The sequence below is a fragment of the Labrus bergylta genome, chromosome 14 (assembly GCF_963930695.1).
Source record: "Labrus bergylta chromosome 14, fLabBer1.1, whole genome shotgun sequence".
In the NCBI taxonomy this organism is placed as follows: domain Eukaryota; kingdom Metazoa; phylum Chordata; class Actinopteri; order Labriformes; family Labridae; genus Labrus; species Labrus bergylta.
This window is the reverse complement of record NC_089208.1, coordinates 9008091-9030849: the sequence shown is the minus strand read 5'-3', so window position 1 is coordinate 9030849 and position 22759 is coordinate 9008091. Positions and strand designations below refer to the sequence as shown.

Genomic DNA, 22759 nt, shown 5'->3' with positions numbered 1-22759 from the left:
CACTACATTCCGGTACTCTGACCCAGTAAAGGCTTGTCTACAGTAGGTCAGGGTCGTGCGATCGCTTTTTCTGGTTCATGAGTTTCACTGCAAAGTTTAGAATGAGTCGGATTGGTTACTGAGTGTGGAGCAGGGCAGTCTCAGAATATTGAGCTCTGCAGTTAACTGCTCTTGGAAACAAAAGCACGGACCACTTTTCTAGGTCAAGTTAAAGCAGAGGAAAAGCACCGATCCTGGAGGTGGAATGAGGCTTCTTAAGATATATCCTGTGTTCACCAAAGGAAGGTTCTGTAGTGGAGGTAATTCACCAGAGTTTGACACATTCTTTTGGGAAGTTGTCTAGTCTTAAAAGTGAATGCTCTTGTATGTCGTCTGCTAAGGACATAAAAAGCATCTTAAACCTTTCTTCCTTGTTGAGTACAGGCTGATCACTTCCCTCTAGATGCCTTCAACAACCTAATTAAGTAACCTTTCTCTAAATAAGTAAATACACCTCTTCATAAATTCTACCATTGCTGTTAATACAATGCAAGGAATTGAATCCAGATTCACCTTTTCTAGTTGAATATTTTAAAACACACTCAACTGGTGAACACACCAGCTCTTGTGCCAATGTGGGAATGAAAGTCAAAAGCAGTTATCTACACAGAATTTTTTAAGCATTAATTAGTCAGTTTGAAGTTGTAAAAAGACATGAAGACTTTTTTTAAGGCTTGTGTTGTGGATTAAATGGAGCGACATTGAAGGATTAGAGGATGGAGATAAGTATATTGCTGTGTGGAAGGGGAGCACTGAGATGGCACCGGATTGAACCTGGTGTTGAGCACTTCACTAAAGTAAGGAAGCTCTAATGCACAGTCTGGAAAGACTCTTATGAAAAGGTTTTGTTTTCTTACTTGTTCACATTCAACACATTACCTGCAGGCCACCTTGAATTAAACATGTTTGACTATTTGTTGAAGTACTTATTTAACATTGTAATGTTTTTTGATGTTACAAACAAACCTGAGAGTCTCCAGCCTCAATAACAGTTCTTTAATAGTCAGGCAGAGCAGTAATAAATTCTGCTTTAAGCAAGCTAACAGTTTTTAACAAAATAGTTCTGCCATGATGCATAATTTGAACTTTTTGAATTTTAAACTGAATTGTTATGTGTTCCGAAATCTTATAAAATATGCCACCAGGGGGCTCTCAATCAATACGACAATAACAAAAGATGATGTTGAGGCTAGCAGGGAATCATGGGAGTTCTCTCTGCTATTGAATTGCCCCCCGGGGACAAATCAAGTTTTTTGAATTGAATTGAATTGAACCCCCAGAGATCGCCCTTGAGCAACGGCATGAGTGCTCAAGGGCGACATCTACTGGATCAAAAATTGCACATTCTACCTTCTGTTGATTATAAATTATACACTTGTTCCCCTGATGATGAATAATTGTGTTCACAAAAGGAATTCAATCCGACCAATAGCTATTCAGATGCAGTATTTAAGTAAGAACCACAAAAATGATCCTGTTAACGGCTCCAGAGGAAAGTCAGGGGATCACGATAGTCAGGAGGACACATTGTTTGACAAACATGAATGTTTGCAAAGATTTGTAATAGCCCATCATGTTGATTTGCAAATATTTCTCTGGATTTGTGAAAGGAAGTCAGGGGATCATGAAAGCGATTCTCTGGATTTCATGAGAATCCATCCATTGTTGGAATATCTCACTCTAACTGTCCGTCACTGCCGTCCCTGAGGCCATGCCGCAAGCACGGCTTAAAATGTGAAGCAGAAATGCTTGAAGAAACCATTTTAATCGAGATGTTCCTAGACAGAGCATGCTCTTTACCTAGGGCATCTCATACTCTTGTGTCTTGTATATCCAGTGGTCCAATCGCCCCTCTCTGTTACATCAAGTGTCCCAGAAATGTCTGTTTCTCTCTCACCCTGAGGGCAGCTCATTCAGCCTTTACTTGGACCTTGATACGCCACATCTGCATTTACTGTCCGACTATCGCAACAGGAGGGATTTAAAAGCACAGCCAGAGAGAAACTCAGATATTAGGCCAATAACAAGGCATGCTGTTCAGAGTTGTGTCTTCCCTCGGCAGATTTCTGCGGCGTGTCACACCTAGAGCCTGAATGTGGGTTTATGATCTTGATGCTGATCTCGGATAAGTAGGTGGGTGTGTTTTGACTCAAGCCTTCGCTTATTTATTTTTTTTCCGTGCTGTTTTTCTTTCCCCTTCATCCTTTTTCTGTCTACACATCTCATTCACATGTATGCACTGTCATGGCACATTTACCCGTTTCATGGTGGGATTTGACAGATTTGCTATGATGGATTGGGGAGGGATTGAGGCTGTCACAGGTACTGCTCTGGAGCTCGCTTTGACAAAGATGTCAGAGACAGTCTGATCCCAACGGGGTTTCATAATCTGTGGGAGAAAATATTTCTCTACTTGAGATTGTAAGCACACCGCTGTATGAGTAGTTTGTTGAAAAATGCTGCTCTACTGAGCTGCTCAACATCTTTTGAACAGAACAGATAGGTGTGTGTTCTTCAGGATTTTGCTTCAGTCATCATGACCTTGTTCAGAAACTTGCAAGACCAATTAAAGCCCTGTTGACCATCATTTTATATCTGTCTGAAAACGACCGTCCTCTCTTAAAAGAAGGCTTGATTGTTTTTTTCAATTTGCTATAGAGGTCATCTTGTTCCTTAGTCTCTCAACATGATTGATGTGCAGGACAGGAACAACTTGAAAACAAAGCAGGTACAGACTTTGTGCAATCTGTTTTTGTTTTTGTAAAAGCAGAGTCAGAGTTTTAACACATGAATTACTACCTCTTAGAAGACGACCCTTCTGCATTCATTGCATGAGAATAAATAAATTGTATCCAAAGATTAATATAGAGAAGGAAATTATTCTGTGTGTGCAGAAGGGGCAAAGGTTTAAATGATGACGGGACGTGCTTAAGTACTGTAGGTAGTCGGACTATTAATAATAGCAATGCACAAAAATGGAGGTCTAAGCCAAAGCCTTCTATTACTGGCTACACAGGAAGCCACAGAAAGTTTAACCACCAGAGGCTTTATGGATGTTAATTGGCAGCATCAACATCAGCTAAAATCCACTAAGGATCTAAACTTGATTCAAGTCATAAACCCACTACACTGTGACGCTGAAGACAAGGCGTCTCTTCAAGAAGCATTCTTTTTACTGATGTATTCAGTGTTTCCATTCTTTTTAGTCAGTCGTAGAAATACTCCTCAGATAGCCTTCATACTAACAGGATTCCTTTCCAAGTTGCTACGGTACAAATTTCATTTCATTTTCATTTTAACTGTATTTATTCTTGAGAAGTCATTGAGGGCAAGGCCTCACTTACAATGATGAAAAGAGTACAATTCAAAGACAAAAACAACAAAGACCACTACATAGATCATAAGAAGAATAAGCGGCAAAGCAGGAAATTACAAGTTAACAACATTTATGCTCATGAACACAGTGATTTGAGACCAGGTTTTTTAAGTTGACCCATGGTAACCACTGTATTGAGTTTGAATGTGTTTTGTAATGTATTCCAGGTATGTGCAGCACAAAAGGTAAAGGATGTTTTCCCAACGTTAGTGTTTACTCGTGGGACCCTCAACATTCTCCAGTCAAATGAGTTTATGTTTCCAGTGTCTGAGTCTACGTTAGTTTGTAGGCAAACATTTCTCCTTGCATTATGTAACCCTGACAACACTGTCTGCTAAAAGTGACGGTTGTCAGCCTCTGAACTGAATAAGATTTGAAAGAAATAAAATGATCTTTATTTTGTGAATTTAAAGGAAGAAAGGGATTTGTTTGTTTTGTTTTGTACATTATTATTCCAAGTTCACTAAAGGAAGATGAAAATTGTTTTGCATTTTTTCATGCAGTTGAAAGCAGACAAAGGATGGAAGTATGCATAGGCGCACATTTCAACACAACACAGCTTTTCTCCTTACACCGTGTCCTCACAGCACCTGAGCGTTACACTGTATATCCCTGGCTGTCCACGCTGCATCCGTTAAATGTGAATTTCAGTTTCCCCTTGCAAGCAAAATGAACTCTAGAGCACATGTACTGAAGGTGGACAACCTGAAGTGTGGCGCTTTTGTATTTAGAAGCTTTAGAAGCTTTAGAAATCACAAAACTCAGGAGCCGTCAATAAACGACTTGCGGTGAACTGAAAAATAAGTTGTATTAAATGTTGTTGACACGAGTCCGAGGGCATCATTTCAATCATAGATGTGGATATAATTTATGAACCACTATCTTCACTTTGTACAACAAGCTAAAAAGCTCTGTGGAGTGAGGAAAGCGAAAGTCAGTGCCTTGTAGAACGCCATCCGTTCCTCGTTCTTCGTCTACGCGAGCGAAAGAGAGGGAAATAGAAACGGGGCGTCGGGGGGGAAAAAAATAGGCGCCGTGTCAAGCAGCTTCGCGCTGTGTCGCTTGCGGGCAGTTAGGACACTCCAAGAGGAAGCAACAGAATCATGCTGATGCTCGCTCGTCCTCGCATGCTGTTAGGATAGGCTGTTAAGAATCATTCCACAGATAAATCAAATATATGTCATTTAACACAGTTTGAGTTGCTTAATGACACCTCATTAAAGGCACAGACAGCGGGTGGTATGTTTGTCTTTGTGCCAAGGTCCAATTTCCCACTCGACTGTAGTCAAAGGATCTTAAATTAAAGGATTAATTAAAGTGAGCTTGTTTAAAAACTTATGTGGATTATGTGGAAGCAATAGTGTTGATGGGAGCTTGAGTTTGTGTGAGACTTAGGTGCAGAGACCTCACTGTTTATCACATCTACCAGCTTAAGATTTCTTACTTTCATTTTCGCTGTCCACTCAAAGTAGCATTGCCTTTCTCGCTTTAATCAACATTTTTCAAGAGGAAGCCGTCTTGTTTGCATATAACATCAATTTTGTTGACTGACAGCTCCATTAAGAAGAATTTTGTAGGTCTATGTCTGGGAACTTGTTTGGGAAGGTGTAAGCTTAGGTTCAGGTTTTACAGACTTGCAGTTTAAAATAGACTTTTAACACCGTGTCCCCGTAACATCCCCTTGCTCCTGAAGTTGTTCATCATTGTTACATAATTCATCGTTCCCTGTAGTTTCTGTGACTCTCCGCCGCTCTTGTTGAAGACACTTTACTTGCTCCCTTCCTTTTGTGCGTCTGCTGCCTGTGTGATTCCACTTGCATTCTGAATCACACGTTTTCTTTTCACAACAATAGCAGCTGTTCTTTTCAAACGTGTCTGCTCTGCTGTACACATCTTGGTGACATACTGCTCCAGTATTATATTTAGCCTCCACTCTTTTGAATATACATTCTCTGCATTATAAGTTGCCTTAGTGGTTCACAATGTAATCGGCCAAGTTTGACAACTGATGTCACATTTTTTTTTACACTGCACAGAGGATTGGGGTTCAGTATAGGCAACAAAAAAAGCATGCTGGAGTAAAAACGTGGCACATTAACACCTGGTGTTTTTGACCTATGTCATTACACAATATCAGATACAATATCAGATACACCATAGTTTGTTGTAAACCCCACAGAATTGTTGCACCTACCCCTCATCATTAAACCCTCTCTGTTATTGTAAGGGTGTGTCTCCTCTTTTACTGTTTGTCTTAGTACCTTAGTGTCTTTCTTTCTAGTGTTTGTGTTCTTGCTTCATGCTGATTTTGAGTAACCTTGACCTCTTCTTTTCTGACCTACCTGTGTTCAAAACTTTTCTGAAAGAAACAACTGCCGTTTTCAAAAAACCTAAGTCAAGAGTGTGTCTGAGCTGTGTGATTGAGTGCTCTTGTTAATGTTGCTACGTTATGGTTTGTGAACACAAAGAACAAGTTTTATTAAAGATTGATGTCAGACCAGCTTCAGGGCCAAACTTTTCTCGGTTAATATTAATAGCAACGGTAAATGGACTTAAACTTGTAAAGCGCTTGTCTAGTCCTCCAACTACTCAAAGCGCTTATACACAGCAGGTCACACCGACCCATTCACACACTGCTGGTAGAGGTCTCTATGTAAAGTGACCATCAGAAGTAACTAATCCCTATCACACACGTTCGTATAACAACGAAGCAGCGGGCACAATTTGGGGTTAAGCGTCTTGCTCAAGGACATTTGGCTGCAAGAGCTGGGGATCAAACCCGGGACCTTCCGGTTCACAGGCAACCACTGAGCCACAGCTGCCCAATTATATGGTGCATGTGTACCTTGCAGCCTAGCTTTGTTGCTTCACATGAAAGCAATCAGCACATAACAGGAAGTAACAGGGAAGTTATAATTTGACTGAAATAGGTGTTGTAAACACACCGTTAAGAGTTACCAAAAAAGGTGGAAGACCCAAATCCTGACCTCAGGCATGAGATTCTGGAGTTTTTGTTCCACTGTTATCCATCCGGATTAACTTCTGAGAATTTCAGCAGGGTATAAGCAGGTATAATTTTGTTCATGTTGCTGGTAAATATAACCCACACAACAATATTTATTTTCATGGACACTAAACAAAACCCGTTTAAAATGAGCCTACAGACACATGTTGGAGAAGATAAGATTTCACTTGAAGGACTCACTTCTACACTTTCACAGAATTATGTTCCTCATTTCCATCTTTAATATCAGCCTCTCTTTGTTGCTGAGAGCTGCTCACAATAAACATCATTTAGTGAAGCATCTTTGATGAGGACTTTTACACACGCTCCATGTTTTACAGGCATGTTCGACGCTGCATATCCTTCATTTGTTTACCCCCTCTCTGATTCCAGTGTGATCATATTTGTGGAACAAAATCTGAGTATCTGAAGTGTTGCATACTGAAGTGCTCAAAGTTGTTGTTGTTGTTTTTTTGCCTCAGAGCTACAGAGGAAGCTGGTTAAATCTGAAGATAATTGGAGTTGGTGTGGGATTCACAGCTCATTGCGAGTCTCACACAAGTTAGGCTCTCAGCAGGGAAAGGTGAGCAGCTCACAAGAAGCGGCGCCAGAGAGAATAATTGACACCTGGAGAGCAGGATGGATTAGTAATTAAGACATTAATCAAATCTTTTGCTAATCAGTGTAATGCCCACGGTGTGAAGTTCAGAGCAGCCAGTTCAGATGGATACACAGGCTTCAGGAAGTAGTGGGTTTCATCAGCTCACTGGTTAATCAAAGAGTTACCTCTGATCTGCTGTGTACTGTCAAAAAGCAGACATCACCGCATACATCACACATAACTATTCTGCACAATAAATTAGCTTCGTCCCACAATATCAAATCCTGTCAGGGGCACTAAATCAAACTTGTCAAAGCAGTCAGCTAATAGAGACACACTGTTTTGTAGAAAAATAAGAACACTAGAAGATAAGTTAGAGGGGAGAGATATTCAAATTTCCATGACTCAGCGTCGGGTGTGTGTTAGTGTGCCCGCAGATATGTTTTATTGATATGTTTTGGAAAGCGAAAATCAGCTTTTATATTTGCAGATGTGATATATTTTAAATCAGATATTCACACAAACAAAACCTATAAAATCAGATCAAATGACCTCTTAAGAGGATGGTTGAGGTTATTTGAAGTGGGTTTGTAGGAGGTATTCATAAATACTGTGTTTATTATATACAGTTATAAAGCCAGCACATACTTAGAAAAGTCCTGCATTTAAAAAAAAAAACAATTCAATGTTAGTGTTTGCTGTATTTTGGGACAGCTTCATTGCTTCACCTATAAATGTCAGACCGCTCTTTCCATGTTTTTAAGACTGAAGTCAAACTTCACTCCCTCAGGTTTCCAAAGAGGGTACTTGCTTTTGTTCTTTTACTGACTGTTCAAACAGAAAGTGTCCTGGTCACCACATAGATTACAACGAGTTCTGTAGATTGATACTGGCCTCAGGAAGGGAAGGCTAGCTGCTGAATATAAACCTCAACTCTCCTCCGCAACACTGATATAATTCCTCGTCAGCACTGATCATCTGTAAAAGTTATTCTCTGGTTCATAAAAGTAAGAAATGCAATAACTTGTGTCCAAAAAAACATAGTTGATGTTATGTGTTGTCACTTCCTATAACCACTAACCTGGTTCACGGGCAGCTGTGGCTCAGCTGGTAGAGCCGGTCGTCTCTCAACCACAGGGTTAGGGGTTCGATCCTTAAAGAGCCCACATTATGCCCTTTTTGGGGTTCATATATTTAATCTATGTACCTTTCTTTTGTACGTTCACAATAGCTAAAGTTCTAAAAAAGTGTCTGTTTTCATGTACTGCTCCTCCTTGCTCCCTCTACGCTCTGAGTCCGTCAGCTACGCTCTGCTGAGCCCCCACTGCAGAGCCCCACGTGGGCCAAGTCTGCTCTGATTGGTCTGCCGATCCGCTCTGTCGTTATTGGTCAGTTGCTCAGCACGCTTCTCGGTTCTCGGAAATGTCCCGCCTCTTTTACCATATTGGGAATGCAGCCACTGGCTCCGTCCGAGAGGAGCAAAAGCATTAGCACCTTAGCATTACTGTGTTACCGCAGGCTGCGGCATATCGTGGGCGTGCTACAGAAGTTAACGGGCGTGCAACATGAGCTGCTGGGCTTACCACAACAAGCCAATGGGCTCAGATCCGTGATCTCACACTGACAAGACGTCACACTGACAAATTTTTATGAAGGAGGGCTAGAACTAAGCGTTACGTGCAGCTAATGCTACAGCTAACAGGAGGACGTAGGAGAAGCTGTGTTTCCGTGGACTTTGAAGTTTTGCACATAGATGTGCCTAAACATGCACAGGACACTTGGAAAACACACTAAAGAGCATATAAAACCACAAAAAGAAGAATATGGGACCTTTAAGATGTGTCCTTGGGCAAGACACTTAGTTACTTCTGATGGATACTTTACATCCCAGCATACTCTACCATCAGTAAATGGGCTGGTGTGACATACCAACCCAACCATGACGTCAAAAGTGCTTTGAGAAGTCAGAAGACTAGAGCGCTGTACAAGCTCAAGTCCATTTACTATTTAACTATAAGAGCGGCTCTGATATTGTGTGCTTCATGCACAAAACTTCACAGATATTCCTCCAGTTTATTTCATACCGCACCCAGAACCCGTCCATGTCTGATGGGAGTTTTTGTGAAGAAGAATGTTTTAAAAGCAAAGCACTTGATGAATGTGTTATTACTAACTGCAAGTACAGTAATACGCCAAAGTGGTGGCGGCACTGTATCCTAATAAGTCCAGTATACCAGAAAAAGTTCTGCCAAAAACATTAACGGGGAAGAAAAGTGGCGGGAGACAAGGAAGTGAAAAAGTTTTCTGAACGGGCGCTGGTGACCTAGTGGTTAGTGTGCGCCCCCCATGTACTGAGGCTATTGTCCTCTAAGGTGGCAGCCCGGGTTCCAATCCAACCTGTGGCTCCTTTCTAACACGTCATCCCCCACACTCTCTCTCTACCGGATTTCTGACTCTATCCCCTGTCCTATCTCCAAATAAAGGCGTAAACAGCAAAATGATGAAGCTTTAGAAAAACGTTTTCCATGCTGGTCATCTCTGTTTTTTCTCTACATGGGTATAGAATTGGGGATGACCATTCTGATATCCAGCTACCATTGAAAAGTCCCTACTCTTTACCAATAACTAGTTTGACAGTTCAAATATATTCCACAGATCTCCAAATGCCCGTTCAACATGCAGAGAGCTGGTTAATAAAGCAGCAGTCATTGATTGTGTCTGAAAAAAGACTCCAGACTGCACTCTCTGGGTCTCTCTCTCCCCGTCTCTCTCATAGATTTAATCCTTAAATCACGACTTTCTTATAGCATGTTAGGGGATTGTGAAAAAAAGCTCAGGCATGGCCAAAAAGAGCTCAGGCATGCCCATATTTTACAGGAGAATACATATTTATAATATAGATAAAACCAATCAATAAAGTCATTGTTGCCATAAATTAGCGCGGTCACTTAGGCAGACAGGCGGTAAGTGTTCATAATGATACAGTCAGTACTCAGTCTAAACAGCTTGACATTTTAAAAACGTTTTTTTTTAGGACTAGGGATGAATTGAAAAAGACAAATGTAAGTCGTGGACTGACTCACAAAAAAAGTTTCATGATGTGTTTTAAAATGTTTCTGCAAGAAGAATATAGAAAGTGAATACATGACATTAAATCCAGCTCAGTTCTGTAAGAGGAGTCGAAAGAGAAGTACAGCATCTCTATTTGGTGGTCATCATCAGACTACCATGAGATTGGTCTTTTGGAGAGGGGTTGTATGAGATACCTGTCAACTTGAGCTTGTTCCCTTTAATGAGACTAACATGTCCAGATCTGTGACACAAAACCAAATTAAAATTCAAAATGTGATCACATTAAAATCTCATCAAATAGCTAAATGTTTAGAATTTAATGAACTCATTAATTAAAGCTGAAAAGGCTTCATTAATATTCCATCAGATATTAAACCAAACCTTCCTGCCATATTTAAAAAGCCAGACACTGTGTCGTTTGGAGCGTCTGGACCCATTCAGCCCGTCTGCTGTACATCCTACCTTAACTGCCACCTTATAAGCCTCTCCTATCATTTCCCTCATTTCCTTTTCACTCATTATTTTCTCTCCTTCTGTGCTGCAATTTGCAGCTTGTCTCCCCCGAGAAGCTGAGTGAGGGAGACGTGAATGTGTAAGCATGACATGCTTGTTCTTTTTCTTGCCTTATAAGCCCTATTTTTATCTGTTTGTGTGACTATTTGTCAGAGAAACATGCTGTGACAGTCCTGCAGCATTCACTTAAAGTGTTCTGTAATTAACCTCCACTTGAAAGCATTAGACACCCATTTAGTCATAGCATATAGGACTATGACAGTGATTTCTACATCATTAAACACAGATTGTTTTACCTCGTTCATTCCAGTGTAAAAGCCTCGTCGCAGCATGAGGCAGTCAGAATCAGGTAAGGATCATATTATACAGGAATAAGTGATATTCACATACAGTATGTGGTTTATATGCAACATAGCAGCTGCTGAACATGGCAGAAGTGAGTTGAAGCATTCAGTATAAGAAGGCATGCTGGATGTGTTTGTGCAGAGAGAGCTGAGAGAAAGAGAAACTGTCTAAAACCAAAATCGCTGTCTTGTGTTGTTTGGTGCAACTTCTCTCTCACACAATCACTGTTCGACAAAAACACAAAACGATCTATTATGTATCAAAATAATCCTAACAACTGTGATTTTCTTCAAGTTTCTAGGCTGGTTCACAGCATGCTAACAGTATCGTAAGCCCCATTACTACGGACAATTATTGTTATATGTCTTCAGCTGGCAGTTAATCTGTCAAAAAAAAGGATAAATAATGAATCTCTTCAAACAGCGTTAACTATTTTTGTTTATTTTAACTACTTGATTAATACGTATTTATGGTTTTAGTAATTTACTTGTATGGAATTTATTGATTTAACAGATGAATGTATTTTGATATTTTGAGACTGCATCAGAGCATTGTGAAGTCCAAGGCACATTTCCCACTGGGACAATAAAGTTAATCTTATCTACTTGGGAATATCACAAAGAGATATAAACAACATAAACTCAATTTATCCAGTCTAAGTCATACTGGAATATGTATGTGTAGTTTAGTTGTGTACTTAATCCTTAAGTACTTGGTGCTGGATGGGAATGCTAAATCCAACAGAAGAGTGAGCCCACACACCAGAAGCTGCTCCAAATCATATTCAATGAAGAAATGTTTCGAAACCTACTCCTTCATCAGACATGAGGAGACACACCTCCATATGTTTAACCAACCCCGGGGATCACCTGACAGGTCCTGTGATACATAGTAAGAATACACAAATATAGAACTATTAGAGCAATCTAATAAAAGACATATGCTCAGAAACATTACAATAAAATAGAGCTGAACAGTAGACTAAAAAGAAACAGACATCCAGCAGGTAAAAACCTGCAGTACCTGGAGCATTACTTGAACACCTGAAGCTGAAACATCAGGGGAAACCGTCACATGTAATACAAGGAGAAATAGATATTATAAAAGGCACATATCGTATGACAGTCGTGATAATAAAAATAAATAAATAAATAAAACTTATAGTGAAAAATATCCCAGTAATATGTCACTCACAAGTCCAGACAAGCATGCTAAACATCAATCCCACAGCTAAGTCAGACATACACAGAGATAGAATATAAAACCATCAACTGGGAGAACAATGTCGACACCAGAGCAGTAACACATTCTAAAAGGCACTTGACACATATTTATTTTACACATAAGGACCAGGTTAGAGTGATGCAGAAGAAGCTTCTCTACACAATCAAACGGCCTCCAATCAAACTCTTTGTTTAACCCTTTTGGAGTCAAAGTGAAAACGAGTTCTCACATCACATTCTACAAGCTCTCACATTTTGCAACATATCTACCTTCATAGCATAGTACCCGAGTACAGTATGAGAACGGTACGTTTATGTTCACGCTGATCAAATGAACCAGACTTTGTGGTCAAGCACACTCAGATCAGGGCCTTTAAAATGCTTAACAGAATCAAGGATAACAGTAGTGTCCTGTGAATCTCTCTGTGTGATTATCATAATAATTGATGCCTTTCACTGTACAGTTTGTGTTTAAAAGCTGCTCCTACAAAAACTTTTAGATTAACAATTAATTATAAATCCTGGCTGTTTTACATCAATGGAAAATCTTCTTGTTTGCTTTAAGGTGCAAAGCTGGTCATTCTTAGATGTAACGTTCAGCTCTCATTTAGTAGCAGTGATCAAAATTCATTCAACAGTTATTTGTGGCAATATAAATGTTTAATGTCTTGGATTATATAATGAGATTTATAGAGTTTTAAAACATGTGAATGTTTATAGTTGTAGAATCTGGAGATCTGGAGGTTTCTTGGTGTTAATAGGTGTTGTTAAATGGTAAATGGATTGGACCCATTGACACACTGTCATGTTAGTGGTCTTTATGTAGTATCATCCATCAGAAGTAATTAATCCCATTCATACACTGCTACCAAAGCAGCGGGTTAAGTGTCTTGCCCAAGGACACATTGGCCCATGCTGGGAATCGATCCCTCGACCTTCCGGTTGTGTGGCGACCACTCTACGGCCACTGAGCCCTGTTCAATCTGTCTGGTGTCCTTGTGGCAAGTCATTCCCCTCTTCTGGTCCCGCATGTATGCAGAGTTATTATTGTGCTTTAACAATATGTGTTCAGGTATAAAAAGGATTAAAAAAAAAGGAATGTGTACCGCACTTGAGAAGAGTCATTGTGTATTCATGACTCTTTTTGTAACACTGTCATCCGGGTGTCGTGAATGTGTTTTAAAGTGTCATTTAAATTACAGTTGTTTGCTACAGTTAATCTATTCATGGTGTTCACTGCTATAAAAAAGACATTTGAAAAGTAGTGTTGTGTAGAAGCTTCGCTCTGTCTCCTCTGTCAAGGAGAAATCAATCAGTCCGTCCCTGGAGGAACACCAGCTGGCATTTGAACTGATTGTACCATTTGGCCTTGAGTGGGGATTGACTACGCCTCTCCTCATTTCTGTCTTTCAATCTCCAAATTAATACCCTCTGTTTACAGCAGATTTCTGTCCAAAAAAGAAAAAACAAATGATGAATTTTTCCCGCCGGGCCAAGAACGTTTGTCTGTTTATTCATCACTGGATGTTTAGCATCGGCGGGGATGAGACTTGGCATTTTTCTTGGGTTTAATAAAGGAAAGTCAAGTAGAATGAAGTGCCTAACATGAGGGTGAATGTGGTACAGAATATTTAAAGGGTCTTGGGTCTTTCTGTGCCAGGATAAAAACAAAATATATGTTATATATGTCTTATAGTGTGAGCTAGAATGTTTTAGACAAAGATACACAGGACACAGAATAATAAAAACATTTAGTGTATGTCTTTCTTTATCTATCTGTGTTCTTCAGTCTTTCTTGTAACCTGGAGATTCCTTTGCTTTCTGCACTGGTTATCTTTATCATGGCCAAACTTAACGTGGTAATATTTGCTTAAGAGATGATTTGTTTCTTGATTACTCTGTTTTAAATAGATAAGTAGAAATTATAGATACAGTGACATTAACAGTTTGAGCGTCTGCTCTTTTGGCCTCAGAGTCTATACCTGCTTGCTTGGTAAAAACATGATCTAGACTATTGTTGTTTTTTATATTTCTTGAAATAAGAGACAGGTAGACTACGATCAACCAGAAAAAAAAACAAGCTTCTCCCACACATTTTCTTGTCTACAAACCCCCCAATTATTAGAAAAGACCATCCTCTTATTTCCCTTCATGACATCACAAAGAGCAGTAACCCCTCCCCCAGGATGTTGACACTCCCACAGCTAGATGCTGTTCTAATACACCTTCTCACTATAACCAAATGGGCATTGGTGCCATCAGGCCTTAGCCAACCTCAAGCCCTTCCAGGTGGGGCGAGGTTTTACATAGCTCATTTACATTTAAAGCTATAGAAACCAAAACAGGCTTTTCTGAGCAGGGCTGAAATAGAGGGGTTTTTAGACATGATAGAATTCAGGATCAGAGTGGATTTTTAATCACGAAAATTCACAGACATGTTTTTGGAAGCTCTGAGACTGAAAGTCTGTTTGGATGTCATTTGACTTCATCCTTCCTCGTTTTATTTTCTGGCAAAGAATATGTCATTTAATTATGTGACCAAATTGTTCCAGCAAAACAATGCATGAATTCCACAAACAGATGTCAGATTTATGGGTTTTGAATACATTATATGCGTTAATGTGGCACTTAATTGGTTGTGTCTCATTATCAGTGGCAGTGATGCAAAATCGAGATAGGAATATGTAATTTTTGGGGGGGTGCAAGTGCTGACTTTTTTCCAGCCTATTGAATTATATCTCTCATTTAATAGCAACGTTGTGGAGAAAGATGTGTTTTTGTCACTCTTCTATCGGCTTATATCTGTCTGTGCAAATCTCTGCGGGGTTTATTAAGAGCTCTGTCGTGAGGGCAGACAAAGTGTTATATGTTTTTTATAGCGCTGTAGGTATGCAAGCCGCCAGGAGGTCAATCGCATCAATAAGAGCGGTCCATCCTGTGCTGTTTAAAGGAGCCCTGTTGATGTGTTCAGTGGAAGCTGCACACCTCTCCAGCTGATAATGATGACTTCCTGTTGTTAAAGCCACAGAGAGATGGCTTGATCAGTTTAAGCTAGTCACAGTTCACTGGTGAGCGGCACACAAGCCCTTTAACCGAACCATCAAAGGCACAAGAGAATTAAAGGGAAACACATCCGCCTTGCTGTTATTGATCACCAATAATGTGTACTGTAGCGTGAGATACAGAAAGCTTACTTCCATTTCACTGTGGTAAGACGGCTGCGTCAGTGTGCACAGCAGCTGTACACAGCTGATGAAGGAGTCTGTTGCTAGGACACCAAGTCCTATTGAATGAATAATGAGAAATAAATCTCTTTTGACCGGCTACTTCCTGCATTCATTTTACTTTGTTTACTTTTTATGTGTTGGTGACAACAAGGAAAGACTTTGTTGACTATTAATAAAACATGAAACAGATGTATTACAATGTTTCTCACTGAGGCTCATTTGTGTCTCAGTCCAGCGTTCAGCTCTTGGAAAGATAAACAGAACTATGTTGAGAGAGTGGTAATTACATTAAGAAAGAAAACATTACTCTAATATAATACATAAATAACTGATCAAAGAAATAAGTTGTATACAGACTTTCATACATATGTGAATTATATATGTGTGAATGCATCGTTAAAGAGATGATACATGTGCTGGCTTGTTAGCTTTATTTTCCTGCTGAAGCCAATTGTTGTTTAATACAGTTTCTGCAATAAAGTGATGTTGATGTTGTTGTTGTGTTATTTTTTTTTTTATGCATTACTTTTCAAAAAGACGTCTTTACAGGTTTTTTCTCTTTTAAGATTTCGATTTTGTTAACCTTCACATCTTGAAGGGTAGCTTCTTTATTGTACCTTTTTTATGTTTACACATGTCCTCTTTTGAAAATGTGATTCCGTCAATATACATGGTGCATATTCACTGTCATGTAACCTTCCAAAGAAGCAGTTTTCAGAGTAATTACCTCTTTTTCATGGCAGACATTTTGACTTGGTGAAGCAGAAAGAGCACAGGTGTAACATTATATCGTTAACGATGGCTCCATTCCATTAAGTGTCCCTTTGAATTAGTGACTAAGGCCATATCCAAATACTTTCATACTATTAATACTATCAATGCTATTCAGCTACTAATACTACACAGCCCAAGAATGCACAATGCCACAAACCAACTTAACTAAATGAAATATATGCATCAGAGTTATTAATGACACCTTTGCTTGTCTTGGTGAGCCAACAATCTAAATCTTTAAATATAACAAACACATGAAGTACATCTATGTGACAAAACAATAAGTCAACTCTGTAACTTTTAATCTTGTGCTCTCTCTTCCCCTTCAGGAATACACCATCGATGTCTTCTTCCGCCAAAGCTGGAGGGATGAGAGGCTGAAGTTTGACGGGCCTATGCAGGTTTTACCCCTCAACAACCTCCTGGCAAGTAAAATCTGGACTCCTGATACATTTTTCCACAATGGGAAGAAGTCAGTGGCCCACAATATGACGACTCCAAACAAACTGCTACGGCTAGTGGACAACGGCACGCTGCTTTACACAATGAGGTGAGACAGCATTACAATGACTCCCCAGTCAACACAGCCTGTACTTTGATACAATAGGTTTAAGATGAATACTTGTTTTAGCATACTTAGTCATTCAAGAATATCAGTCAATCAATCTTTAGTTGTATAGCACCAATTCGTAACAAATGTTATCTCAAAATCCTTTACAGACAGATCAGGTCTAGACCATAATCTTTGAAGAAAATAGAAAGAGTAAGCAACATTTTAAAGGAATCCAGCAGGACAAATGTTGGTGTCAATCTAGGCAGTCTACCGGGACGGTCCCATATTCAGGCTCTGTGTCCTGAGTCCCAACCCATACCTATAAGACACTGATATGTCCTGGATTTGAACAGTCCCTGTCCTGTTTTTAACCAACCAAAACACTCCACCAAGTTTACAACACTGATTATTCAGTATACATATCAATGTATTCACCAAGGCTGTTGTCGTTTAAATCAATAGTAAAAACATCACCAATGTACCATGAGTCAAAGTTCAATACTGATTTGTCTGTACATGTGTCAGTCAATCTCAGGGTCGTGGGCGAGCTGTCGTGCAGAAAAAGAAAGTCAGGGTTTTCTAAAGAGCTCCAGGAGAGTTACAGCTTCCTTGGAAAAGTACCAGCCAAAGAACATGTTGCCTTTTGCACACACTCCAAGTGTCTGTTTCCAGTCGCCCACTGTGGAAATGTCAATATTAGAAGCCATAGTAAAACAAGCGCAAACAGACTGGAAGTAGCTATCTTACGATCTACTTCAGTGAGGCAAACGCTGCAGAAAACCAACTGAAACGGACTACTCATGACTAAACCTTTACCTACCACCTTGTGTGACCAGTGCAGGTAAAATTAAGAGTGTCACAATTTGGAGGTTTGAAAATATGGTCAGCATACGCCAGTCCCAAGAAATGCATGAATGTGCACCTTATATATGGTGCAGAAAGAGTCCATGAGCAAGTTGTGAGAAGAGCATCAACAAGCATTTTTATCTTTTAACTAGCAGGGTTCCTTTTTCTGCCATTCCAGTGTCATTACCTAATAAGCTTTAGCGTGTGAAGGAGTGCCTGCATGAAGGCAGGAAAATAAATATATAGGCTGATGGATTCATTCAGACCAAATCAAAGGATTAGAGTTTTATATACCAGTTTTCCCACACCCACAAATATGAGAATTTTCTTTTTTTTTTCTTAGATTTGATTTATTGATTGCTTTCACAGCATAAAAATATATATATATCATAGAAATGTGCTAAAACAAACTGCATATGTAAGCCTTAAACAAAGACTCTTGAAAGTGAACCACCTTCATTGAGTTTTTATCAGTAGTTCTTTAAAGTGGAGCTGAATCAGCAAACTAATTCATAACTTCAACCTCTCTCTTGGACTTGTATTAGGCTTGTCAGAAATCAATCGCAGTATGAGAGTAAGAGAGAAACAAATGTATGCAACCATATGTAATGGGAGTTTGACCTACACAAGGCCAGTCATGTTCCTAAAATCAAAATGCCAGACTCATGGTGTTGATAGATTAATAGTCAGGATTAAAAATATTGTTTTTTGGAGGAGTTTCAGCAAATTAACCGGCATCATTTCTGATCATTTAATCTGTGTAAGTGTCAGATCACACACAGATGGCTTGCCAAATTTTCTCTTGATCACAGATTTCTATTGTGCTCATGTCGTTCCTAAAATACACCCTGAAAAAAAGAAAGCATCAGACACCATGACAGTCTCTTAGTACTATTATCTACAGTACGGGAGCAAAAATAATTCACTGATTTCAACCCATCTAAGTAATTACTGAATCTGTCAATCAATCAGCCTTAGCCATATCTTTGCAGCAGAGCCTTCTATGTCAAGAAGAGAAAAACATTTATGATGCTCGTCCTCGAGGTCAGTATTGATTTTCAATGCTGAAGATGAAATAATGAGAGATTTTTATTTGTAGTCTCACAGGAGTAGATTTTATGCAGTCACAGAGTTCTCCCAAGGCCAAGACAGACGGCTGAATTTTGATGAAGTATTCATAGTGTTTATAAAAGAAGTAAATGTTTGGTTAGAAGCATGAAACATTTTGTCTGTCGGAAAAAGCAAATAGTCTTTATTTGACACCCTTATCAGTCATCACATCTCTAGTTTGAAGGTACATTTCTATTCACTTTCAATCTACCAATCAAAATGTTCTTTATTAATGGAATTCAAAACTGTAAGTTATTCTTTGTGACAAATTCTATTTAATCTGGAGGTAATTTAATATAGCTTAAAGAAGCAATAATTCTGACACTACTACAGTCCAAACTAAAAACGCTGGAGAGAGCCGTCTCCCACCGCACCCTCCTCCCTAGAGTCGAGACATACGCAGGTTGCCAGGTCGCAGACACAGAAGCTTCAGTATTTACCAGCTCTGCATCGGTCTTGAAACCTTTCCACCTTCTAACCTCTCCTTTTTAAAAAAAAAGCATCTCCAATATTTATCCTAGTTTTTAGTATATTTTTGGTCGTGGAGCTTATTAGAAAATGTCGAGGCTTTTTAAGTCGGGTAGAATCAGTTTCATTTGAACCAGTTTGCTTGCCCCCTTTCTTCCCTACAACACCTTTTGGCTTGCCATTTGCCTGGAAAACCAAGGGCCGCACAAAAACGGCATTGTGGAGGTGGAGGACATACTGGCTGCTGTATTGTTTTCAGAGAAGCTAGCCCTTCAACATAACATGGTTCCTTAATGTACGATGATATAGTAAGGTCAATTCATGATTTAATTCAGTAGATAATCTTACATATTGGTCCTTTAAGAAATCATAAGGTTAAAAAAAAATGTTTCTCAAGTATTGCCAAAATATTTACATTAAAACAAACCTACCTTCGTAATATAACACTGCTTATTTAGTTGAAGGGATCCAGAGATCAAGATTATTTTTCACTACTAGACAAGGCTCTAAAGCAAATACTGATAAGTAAGTTTTGCATGAGAAAACCTCAAAGGCATTAAGCTTTAGAATACGAATCAATGTATTTTTAAAAACCACTAAACAAATGCTTAAATCCCTTTAATCAGCACGTCTGCAGCATCTGAACTGACAGACGCCGTGAAGGGCCTGGCTCTGCAGAATTGCGTCATTATTTTTTAAATGAGACAGCTCGTATTGTCTGCCGGTGCTGCTTCAGTCTTGTATTCCTGCAAGAGCATTTATCACTCTCTCTCAGTTCACCTCAATTTACCTCAAATTCTTTAGGCTTACCAAAAGCAATTTTGTTTCGCCGATAGGGAGAGTTAATTTAAGAAAAGTAAGAAAATGTACTCTCCAAATGCAGGGCTTTTTATTGGGGGTTTGATTTATTCTCAATCCCCAAATTAAACTTAAGAGTTGATGAAGCAACAAAAACAAACAGCTATACAGGGATATAAAGTTCAAAGTGATGAAAGGGAGTCCAATAAAAGCATGCTCCACTTGACAAATAACAGCTTAACACTCACTGTTGTGCAACTGCAGACCATTGTGAAATGCTGTCTTAAAACATAGACTTCGTAAATATTGTTGGATTTTGAATATATGTCATATTTGATAATGTTGTCACTATAAGGTCCCACGCAGGGCTTCTTGGGGGGGGCATGGGAGTATGCTAATCTAGACTGCGTGTGTTTTGTAGACCTGGGATGGCTTACGATCATGTCCCTCGGGGGGTCATGCGGGGGTACTGCGGGGGTACTGTGGGAGTATGGGGTCCTGGGGCCGTTGCTGCGAGCCATCATGTCCCTGTATGACCGAAGTGAGAGCTATGTCCGCATTCTCAGCACAAAGTCAGACACGCTCCCTGTGCATGTTGGCCTACGCCAGGGCTGTCCTTTGTTTCAGATTTTCATGGACAGAATCTCAAAATGCAACTGGGGGAAGGAGGCTTTCCAGTTTGGGGACCTCAGGGTTTCATCTCTGCTCTTTGCAGATGATGTTGTTCTGTTTGCTTCTTCGTGCTGGGATCTCCAGCAGGCATTGGGGCGGTTTGCAGCAGAGTACAAAGTGGTTCTCTGATGGAAAATGGTGGACTGCTCTCTCTGGGTGGGGAGTGAGTCTCTTTCTCAAGTGAAGGAGTTCAAGTACCTCAAGGTCTTGTTCATGAGTGAGGAGTAAAATGTACGTCGAGATTGACAGGCAGATTGGTGCGCCGTCCGCAGTATTGCGGGAGCTGTGTCGAACTGTCGTAATAGATCAATTTTCCAGTCATGGTCATGAGCTGTGGGTAGTGACCGAAAGAATGACATCGTGGATATAAGCGACAGAAATTAGTTTCCTCCGGAAGGTGGCTGATGAGAGATTAAGCAAGGAGCTAGGACATCTGATCAGGATGCCTCCTGGCCGCCTCCCTCTGGAGTTCTTCCATGCACGTCCAACTGGGAGGAGACCCAGGGGTAGACCCAGGGCTCGCTGAAGGGATTATCTATCCCTTCATGCCTGGGGACGCTTTGGGATCCCCCAGGAGGAGCTGGAAAACGATGCTGGGAAGAGGGATGTCTGGGGCAAATTGTATAGCCTGCTGCCATTTGGGACCCAGCCCTGGATAAGCGAAAGATAATAGCTGGATGGATGGATGGATGGATAGACTAGAGGGTTTTGTAAAAAAAAAAAAAAAAAACACTTGTTACCCCATTCACAGTCTGCTACATAGTGAGTTTGTCATTTTGTAGTGCGGCCTGAACTTTTCGTTTGAAAAATTAAACCATATACAGTAAATTTGAAGGGTCCCACAACAGACCTTGAAAATAAGCATACAACATAAGTCCCTAACCTAACACAATATAGCATCATGCCTTGGCCCTTACTATATTGTCTTCCAGAATAAACACTATTATTTTTGGTCACCAAAGGACAAAACTTACAGACTTTGGTGAACCCTTACATTACAGCTTGCACTGAAAAAATAATCATTTGATCACATTTTGCTGCAACATTTTGACTACATTTATACCAATTGCCATGCATTATAATGGACCTTTATGTAAGCTTCAGGTGAGATTGTAATAAAATACAGATCCTGTGACATTTCATTTAGCATCATCATCATCATCAGGTCAACATATTGATTTGTCCTTGACTTTGGTTTGATTTTAATACCTGTTTAACTACACAAACTCAACTCAGCCTTAGCTGTACATCGTGTTTAGTGCTGATAGATGAACATTAACTAAACTAGAAGTAGGGGGATTGTAAACATTTTATCAGCTAAACACGAGAATGCTGGCAATGTCACGGAGCATTTAAGCTTTGCCTTTATAGATTAAAGAAGAACGGATGTGTGGAGATGGAGGCCCACAAGCCACTAGCACGCCTGCAGACACTCCCTTCTTGTTTAGATCTTTATGAAGACTTTTCTTCGCACTGAGAAAGCTTGTTCTGTTGTTGATGTCATTCTAATTAAGTTATCTGTAATCTTTTATTTAATTTGTGTTTTGTTTATGTCAGAACGTCAGAGCAGTTTTGCGCCGAGATGAATTTGGTCAATTAGTAGCCAGTTTAAGTGCTGTATGATATGCAGCGGCGCATTGCTCACATTTGATTTATGGTGTATTGCATTAATTTGCGTAGTTACTGAGCCACTTACCAGTAATGAGGCAGCGCCAGAGAGCAGACAAGGGGGTGTAAAAACAAGGATCACAGGGTTGTTGCAAGTGCAACACCAGCAGCTAATGAGATACAGTAAGTTTGTCTGAGGAAGTGGTTTGTTATGTTTGTAGGTTTTTTTTTTATGAGAGCTGTATTAAATAAGTGGAGCATTCTGCAACATGGAACTCTGTTTACGATGGGGAGACCAACTGAATGTACTTATTAAAAAAAATAAAATAAAATCTACAATGTACTTGATGCCACCATACATGCTTAATTTTTGCATGTACCTGTACAAACTACCAAGGCACACAGTAACTACCGAGGCACACAGTACATTCCCACTGAAATGATCAAGATATGTTCATTGTAGCTGATAGTTTTATAAATGAGAATGACACAAATGCAATTATAATGTCATTTACTCGCTCAGACATCTG

The 22759-nt window shown here is 39.7% G+C and overlaps 1 protein-coding gene across 4 annotated transcripts in view; it reads left to right on the top strand.

Moving 5' to 3' along the window:
* Positions 1-22759, top strand: part of gabra3 (gamma-aminobutyric acid type A receptor subunit alpha3) — a 120980-nt gene that overhangs the window by 74022 nt on the left and 24199 nt on the right. For all 4 annotated transcript variants that reach the window (XM_065963152.1, XM_065963151.1, XM_065963154.1 and 1 more), the window contains exon 5: positions 16504-16724. In XM_065963152.1, the coding sequence (XP_065819224.1) occupies positions 16504-16724 (221 nt within the window). The remainder of the gene's footprint in view (positions 1-16503; positions 16725-22759) is intronic.